This window comes from Leucoraja erinacea, chromosome 18 (genome assembly GCF_028641065.1).
Source record: "Leucoraja erinacea ecotype New England chromosome 18, Leri_hhj_1, whole genome shotgun sequence".
In the NCBI taxonomy this organism is placed as follows: Eukaryota; Metazoa; Chordata; class Chondrichthyes; order Rajiformes; family Rajidae; genus Leucoraja; species Leucoraja erinaceus.
The window spans coordinates 41231770-41240404 of record NC_073394.1 but is presented as its reverse complement, the minus strand read 5'-3'; the positions used below and the strand labels follow the sequence as shown (position 1 = coordinate 41240404).

The 8635-nt window shown below is 45.8% G+C and overlaps 1 protein-coding gene across 8 annotated transcripts in view; it reads left to right on the top strand.

Annotated features, from left to right (window-relative positions):
• The first annotated feature begins 1692 nt into the window (after positions 1-1692).
• LOC129705962 (ribosome-binding protein 1-like) overlaps positions 1693-8635 on the top strand; it is a 72286-nt gene continuing 65343 nt past the window's right edge. For 7 of the 8 annotated variants that reach the window (XM_055649924.1, XM_055649923.1, XM_055649921.1 and 4 more), the window contains exons 1-2: positions 1693-1855; positions 3443-3532. In XM_055649924.1, coding sequence (XP_055505899.1) covers positions 1759-1855; positions 3443-3532 — 187 coding nt within the window. In that variant the 5' untranslated portion in view covers positions 1693-1758. Of the gene's footprint in view, positions 1856-3442; positions 3533-4015; positions 4124-8635 lie in introns of those variants that run through there. The other variant, XM_055649918.1, reaches the window with a different exon arrangement.

Below are 8635 nucleotides of genomic sequence, written 5' to 3'. Positions count from 1 at the left end.
TGTTCAGGGTGTGGGGGTTGGAGGTATGTCTCCCCATCTTGACCACCTGGTGCCTGGCGGTGAGAAAGTCCAGGACCCAGGCACACAGGGGAGTGTTCAGTCCCAGTTCCAGCAGCTTCTCAGCAAGTCTGGTGGGGACTATGGTGTTGAAAGCTGAACTGAAATCAATGAACAGCATCGTCACATAGCCCCCCTTCTGGCTGTCAAGGTGAGAGAGAGTGGTGTGTGAAACCTGGGAGACCGCATCATCCATGGATCTGTTTGGACGGTATGCGAACTGCAGCGGGTCCATGGTACGAGGGAGGAAGGCGCAGATGTAGTTCTTCATCAGTCTCTCAAAGCATTTCATGACCAGTGAGGTGAGGGCTACTGGTCGGTAGTCATCAAGCAGGCTGGAGAGGCATTCTTAGACAATGGGACAATAGTGGATCACAGGCAGGGACCACGGACTTGGCCAGGGAGAGGTTGAATATTGTGGTGAACACTGGAGCTAGCTGATTAGCTACTTTAGTACTTGCCCAGATATACCATCTGGGCCAACAGCTTTCCTCGTGTTCACATGCATCAGAGCCCTCCTCATGTCGTGCTCAGACACTGAGAATGTGTGTACATCCCCAGCGGTGGAACTCACTCCAGCCGTGTTAGCCAGCGCGTTGATGATGTTGTTGTTGTTAGCCGGCGAGCTAGGGATAATGTTGTCACCTCAAATCGTGCATAGAAAGAGTTCAGGTCATCAGCTAACGAGGTGCCGCCACTCCCGGTTGAGTGGGTCTGCTCTGGTAATTTGTTATAGTCCGTAGCCCCTGCCAAAGGCATCTGGTGTCACGCTGCTCCAGCTGCAACTCCATCCTGTCCCTGTACCTGCTTTTTGCGTCCTTCACCGCCCTCCGCAGTTTGTAGGACTCTGCCTTGTAGTCATCCATGTTGCCGGATGCCAGGCCGGAGTTGTTAGCAGCGGTGCGATTATTCAAAGCAACGCGAATAGACCTGTCCACCCAGGGTTGTTGGTTAGGAAAGATGCTAACCCTTACCATGGGGATGATGTTGTCGGCTAGTGTTGCTATGAAGTCTGTGACAGCTTCCGCAAACTCACTGACGTATCTGGAACCTGAGTGGAACATATTCCAGTCAACGTCACTCAGTGCATCCTGTAGCATGGCCTCTAAATGGTCAGACCACCGCTTTACGTCCTTCGTCACTGCCACTTCCCGTACTATCCGTTGTTTATACTCCGACAGCAGAAAATTGGCAGCGCGGTCAGATTTTCCAAAAGGAGGGAGAGAAACGGCCTTGTATCCTTTCTTGAACGGTGTGTAACAGTGGTCCAAAGTTCTTTCCCCACTGGAAACACAAGTGATGAGTTGGCAGAAGTTAGGCATAATGTTTTTGAGGTTCGCCCAATGAAAATCCCCAGCCACCACCATAGCCGTGTCAGGATGCTTGTTCTGATGCTGACATAACACATTATGTAGGACCTATAGTGCCGTGTCGGTGTCCACATGCGGTGGTATGTAGACCGCTGTTATGATGACTCTGCTGAACTCCAGGGGAAGGTAGAATGGACGGCATGAGATCGTCAGATACTCCAGGTCCGACGAGCAGGAACAGGAAAGCATCTTAATATCCTTATGGTTGCACCAGTTGTTGTTGGTCATGAAGCAAACCCCTCCACCCTTGGATTTTCCACCTGAATTACAAACTATCCATCCAGGTCTTTCACGCATTCACTGCTGTATTAAGGTGCAGCCTGATTTATCCATGGACGATGCCGCTCAGATCAATATTGAACACAAATCAAACACTCCAGATGCCACTTGGTCTGAAATGCACTCTACAGTCCTCAAAGTTACCTCAGGTAATATCTAATAATGCCTTGTCATTCTCTTCTAAATCATTGATGTAGATAACAAACAGCAATGGGAGGCACACCACTAGACAGGGTCTCAAGTCCAAAAAAGGTTCCAACCCGAAAGATTACATAGAAACATAGAAATAGGTGCAGGAGGAGGCCATCCAATCCATTGACCCAGCACCGCAATTCAGTATGATCATGGCTGATCGTCCCCTATCAATAACCCGTGCCTGCCTTCTCCCCATATCCCTTGACTCCACTAGCCCCTAGAGCTCTATCTAACTCTCTATTAAATCCATCCAGTGACTTGGTCTCCACTGCCCACTGTGGCAGGGAATTCCATAAATTCACAACTCTCTGGGTGAAAAAGTTTTTTCTCACCTCAGTTTCAAATGACCTCCCCTTTATTCTAAGACTGTGGCCCCTGGTTCTGGACTCGCCCAACATTGGGAACATTTTTCCTGCATCTAGCTTGTCCAGTCCTTTTATAATTGTAGATTTTTCTATAAGAGAGCCCCTCATCCTTCTAAACTCCAGTGAATACAAGCCTAGTCTTTTCAATCTTTCCTCATATGACATATCCATGTTTTCCACAGATGCTACTTGAACCACTTACTCCAGCACTTTGTGTCCATGTTTATGTAAACCAGCATCTACGGTTGCTTGTGTTTTCCACCACCACCCTCTGCTTCATTCATCATTGAATGGCAGTGAATACTGATGGGCTGAATGGCCTAATTCTGCTCCAAGAACTTATGAACTTCAGGCCAATTCTGCATCCTATACTAATCCAATTCTCTATTCCCTTTCATATACTTATAAAAACTCTTTGCATTCTCCTTAATCTTCTCAGCCAAAGTGATCTCATGCCTTCTCTTCCTCATTCTAATTTCCTTCTGAAGTAACTCCTACATCCCGATGCTCCTCCAGGGAGTCACGTGATCCCAGTTCTTCTTCCTGGTCCACTCCTCCTTTTCTCCGGCCGGAACCACAATATCTCTTGTATTCCAGGCTTCCCCAGTCCGTGCCGACCAGTGATCCCCATACATAGCACTATCCCACACATCAGGGACAGTTTGTACCAAAGCTAATTAACCTACAAACCTGTACATCTATGGAGTGCGGGAGCAAACCACAGCAGCCGGAGAAAACCCACTTGGTCACGGGGAGAATGTACAAACTCCATACAGACAGTGTCCATAGTCAGAATCGATCCCGGGTCACTGGCGCTGTAAGGCAACAACTCGTCCACTGCTCCATCGTGCCACTCCTAATTTGTGTTTGGTAAAAGTAAAATTGTAAATAGTCATTAGTGTGTAGGATAGCGTTAGTGTACTGGTCACTGGTCAGCATGGACTCGATGGGCCAAAGGGCTGAGTCTCTCAAGTCTAAAGTCAAATGAGGTTCAAAGAAAAGAATAGTTTAAGGTATTTTCTGCAGGAGTGAGATACAGATCCTTTGGCAGATGAAGACTTCACTGTGGGGAAGAATAATAAAGTTCTTTGAGGTGTGATCCAGCTTCTCATATACCTTGTCTCAGGCTGTGTTGCCATTATCACATCTGAGAGACTTTCATTTGTTTAAATGCAGTGCCCAAGTCAGATGCTGCCACAGGGAGTTGTGATGAAGGTGAACAGGAGACAGAGAGGCAGGATACCCAAAATGCAGGAGCAAGTGAAGGTACGACATTTCTCAAAGCATCCAGAGTATTGTTGGCCTTTCAGTGGCATTTGATGTCCAGTCATTGTCTGCAGACTGTACATGATATAGATTTAGTTATGCCCTGCAAATATCTATCTATCTATATCGATATCATATTAAAACTGTGTGCCTGCTTGCTGGTTGCTGGCTTTCTGCCTGTCTTGTGGTTGCCACCCCCACTCACTCATTTTGTCGACTCCTGCTGGCCGGCGACCATAACGGCTGCTGGCGCCCGCATCTCGCCTCAAAGACGCCATTTAAAAACAGCCGCACTGCTGATTCTTGAGCCGCTTGAGCTGGAGGACCACGTCTCCCGTGGGGGCTACGGGTAGGGAATGGCTGCGTTGGGGGAGCAGACCCAACGGGTCTGCACTTGGTCTAGTTATACATAATATTCAAGTCAATGCAAAAATATGTGAAATTTGTGGGACTACATGCATTCAAGTTCAGTTGTTGTCACGTTGCTGTGTTTTAATACAGCGCCGGATTCATATGTCACCACAGGAAGTCCCGATGAGGGTAAAATGGAAAAAGAGAATCTCGAAAATCAAAGTGCAGGAAAACAGGAAGGTAATGCTTTTGCTGAAATATTGAACATAGAACAGTACAGCACAGGAACAGGCCCTTCAGCCCACAATGTCTCTGCTGAACATGATGCCAAGTCCATCAATTAGCTACCTGCACATAACCCATATCCCTCTATTCCCAGCATATTCATGTGTCTATCCAAAAGTCTCTTAAATGCCATTATCGTATCTGTCTCCACCACCACCCCTGGCAGCACGTTCCAGTCACCCACCACCTACCACCCACCACCCTCTGTGTATAAAACCTGCCCCACACATAGTCATAGTCACAGAGTCATAGTGCGGAACACTAGAGGGTGTGGGCTACAGGGAGAGGTTGTGTACTCTGGGACTCTATTCCTTGGAGTGCAGGAGGATGATGAATGATCTTACAGAGGTGTATAGGATCATGAGAGGGCACAGAGTCTCTTGCCCAGATTAGGTGAATTGAGAACCAGAGGACATAGGTTTAAGGTGAAAGGGAAAAGATCTAAGGGATAACTTTTTGGTGGGTGTATGGAACAAGCTGCCAGAGGAGGTAGTTAAGACGGGGACTATCACAAAATTTAAGACACTGTTCGACAGGTACATGGACAGGTTTGGAGGGATATTGTGACAATATCCATGTAATTCATGCGCATGAGCTGTACTCATTCTTGCACATGCTCAGTAAGTCAGTCAGTGACCTTTGACTTGGAAATAAATCATTCCTATTTTTGATCCCAACACGAGTGTGTGTGCAGCCATCTTTCTCTGTATATTATGTACTAGTTTACTTATTTTGTAAGCAGACATATATATGAAAATTATGCAGTGATAACAGAACTGGATAGGAAAGAGAAACTGTATCAAAAAGCAATATTCCTGCATTCTGTTGGACCGGAAGGACTGCGAATCTTCAGTACCCTGCCATTCGAAACGGCAGCAGATATCTGTGATGTGAAAGTCATCATCCACAAGATGTCGACCATCATCATAGGAGAGATGAATGAAACGTATGAAAGATTCATTTTCAATAAACGAGACCAGAAATCAGGGGAAAGCATTGAATCGTATGTTGCAGAGCTGAAGTAGCTTGCTATGTTTATGCAACTTCTGAGTGCCTGAGTGAAAGCCTCATTCGAGATCGCATCATCATTGGTATTGAGGACCAGTCAACTAGGAAGCCACTCCTTCAGAAGAGGAATCTGACACTGCAGGGGATTGTGGACATATGTAGATCCTCGGAGGTAACAGCAGCAAGAATGCAGGTCATCGGCGAAGAGCTGACAATACACAAGGTGGAACGATTCAAACCGAGGGAAAAGATGGTTGATTTTCCTACGCAGAGGAAGAATCAGGGACTAGTCAAGTGTAAGTTTTGTGCAAGGATACAAATGTAGGAAGGAGGAATGTCCAGCGTATGGGAAGGACTGCAACAGATGCGGACGACAAAACCACTTCACCTGCTGCTGCACGTAGAGGAAGGAGAGCATGCAGAAACGGGGTCTGCACAAGGTCGTAGAGACATCTGACACAACGTCCATTTCTGACACAGAGTTTGTGAGTTGCATTGAGATCAATGCAGCTGGAAACAATTCCTCTTCAGGCCTACTCGCTGAGATGCAGGTCGGCACAGAAGCCATCATGTTTCAGATTGACTCTGGTGCTAGTGTTAATGTGATTCCCAAGGATCTTGTACCCAACAAAGAGGACATTAGACGAGAGAAAATCATCTTAAAGATATACAACGGATCCAACCTGCTGGCCGAAGGTAGGACGAAAGTCATACTCCGGAAAGAGAGGAACAACAGGAAGTACCATGTTCACTTCATAGTGGTAGAGAAAGGCTGGCTCACACCGCTCCAGAGCGACAAAGCTGCACAACTGATGAAACTCATCACGGTTCACTACGAGAACTTCAAGAGCCTGAATGCTGTTAGCGAGGCTGGCTCATTACTCAAGAGCTACAAAGATATCTTTGATGAGGAAAGATCTGGGAGACTGCCTGGCAAGGTCAAGTTGGTAACTAGGTTGGAGGATGTGACCCCATCACAGTGTCCTGCAAAGCCGGTATCTGTAGCCATGAAAGAGAAGGTCATGAATGGTCTCATGAAGCTGGTCGAGCAGGACATCTTGACTCAAGTCGAAGAACCAACTGAGTTGTGTAGCAGACTGGTCGTCACGGAGTAAAAGAACAGAACAGAGTTGAGGTTCTGCATAGATCCTAGACCCCTCAACAAAGTCCTGAAAAGGGAGATCCACAGACTACTTATCATAGAGGATGTACTCCCTGAGCTGTCCAAGGCAAAGATTTTCTCCAGATTCGATCTGAAGTCAGGATACCTCCACTGCGAACTAGATGAGGAGAGCAATTTCCTAACAATCATGAACACTCCTTTTGTGAGATATCGTTGGAAGAGGTGGCCATTTGGACAGAAAGTAAGTGCAGAGATCATCCAGAAGAAGCTGCAACAAGCACTAGAAGGATGAAAGGGAATGGAATGTGTTGCAGATGCATCATCCTATTCGGAGTAGGGGACACCAGAGAAGATGCAGAAAGGAATCACGAAGCAAGACTGCAAGATCTTCTTCAGCGATACAGAGACAGAGCGATCAAGCTGAACCGGAAGAAGTCGGCAGTGAAAACTACGTGTATCACATTTAGGACATATAGTTACAGATCGTGGCCTGGAACCGGATCGGAAGAAGATCCAAGCTATCCTAGAGATGCCCAACCCAACCAATCCAACAGAAATCCAAAGATTACAAGGCAGTGTAAACTACTTGGCAAGATTCCTGCCAATGTTGTCGGACACATTCGAGCCTTTGACGCGATTGACCCACAAGGAAACAGAGTGGGAATGGTCATCAGAACATGACATGGCAATGTCAAAGATCAAGGATCTGTTGACAACGGCACCTATCCTTGCATACTACACACCAGATGAACAGCTGGCCATACAATGTGATGCAAGGCAGGTCTAGGTGCAACACTTATGCAGAAAGGACAACCACTGTCCTATGTGAGTCGAGCATTGACGCCAACCGAGCAGAGATATGTTCAGATTGAGAAGGAGGCACTAGCAATAGTGTTTGCCCTCCAGCGCTTCCATCAGTAAAACCTACGGACAGAGAGTGATCATTCAGAGTGACCACAAGCCGTTGGAAGTCATTGTCAAAAAGCCTCTGCATAGAGGATCAAGACGTCTCCATGGCATGATGATGAGGATGCTACACTATGACATCAAGATCAAGTGGGTAAAGGGAAACGACATGCATCTAGCAGATATGTTCTCCCGAGCATACCTCCCTGACACCACAGGATCAACCAGATTCACTGATGTCAACGTAGTTGAGTCCTTGAGCATGGGAGAGGACAAGGTCAAACGCATCCAAGCCCATATCAGGGAAGATGAAACACTACAAACAGTTAAGAGAGTAATCCAAAATGTATGGCCAGATCACAAGGCAGAAGTCCCAGAGGCAGCACCACCATACTTCAACGTCAGAGACGAGTTGAGTGTGCAAGACGGCCTATTATTCACAGGAGAGAGAGTTGTAATCCCTGTCACTCTACGCAAAGATATGAAGAAGACACTCCACATCTCTCACCTGGGAGTGGAAGGAACCCCCATACGTGCTAGAGAATGCATTTTCTGGCCCGGAATGAACTCTGATGTGAAGCAGTTCATTTCAAACTGTGAAGCCTGCAGGACGCACGAACAACAGAATCAGAAAGAAACTCTGATGCCCCATGACCTCCCAGTTCAACCATGGGAGAAAGTGGGACTTGAGGGAGTGAACAGTAGTCTGGAACAAAGATTACATGGAAGGAGAACAAGAAAGACACTTCCAACTACATCTAACCTCTTTTTTTGGCTTTTATAATCTTTTTATTCGTTTTTTTCAAAAACAAAAACAAAACAAAAAAATAAAATTAAAATAATGATAAACATAACAATGATATTGATACATAGGGATCAGGATTACATAAATAACAAGTAGAACCTAAATATGAGTCCAGTGTCAAAATACACATTGAGTATAGACCTCCCGGTCTCTATGTAAATATAGTTAAGTGTTTAAAAGAGAACTTGTATATATAAAAACAAAAAGATAAAAAGAAAAAAAAGAATGAGAAAAAAGAGAAAAACAAAACCCCCTAAACTAGAAAAAAAAGCAAAACAGAATCTGGGCTGCAAAGAATTTGTCGTCAAGTCCGTCCCTGTTTGTCGTCAAGTCCGTTTCACCTATGAAGGTAAAAGAATTATTATAACAGTTGGAGAGGGGACAATTTATATTGTGTGAAAATGTTGCATAAAGCTTCCCCAAGTCCTAGCAAATTCAACCGAGGGTTCAAAACCTCCTCAAACCGCGTGGTGCTGAGATACTCACAGAAGAGAGGAAAAAGATGAAGGATTTGCAAGGAAAACAGTCAAAAATCTACAACCAACATGCCAAGGATCTGCCAATCCTGGAAGAAGGTGATGTCGTAAGACTCAAACCCTATAAACTAGAAGATACCAGATGGCAG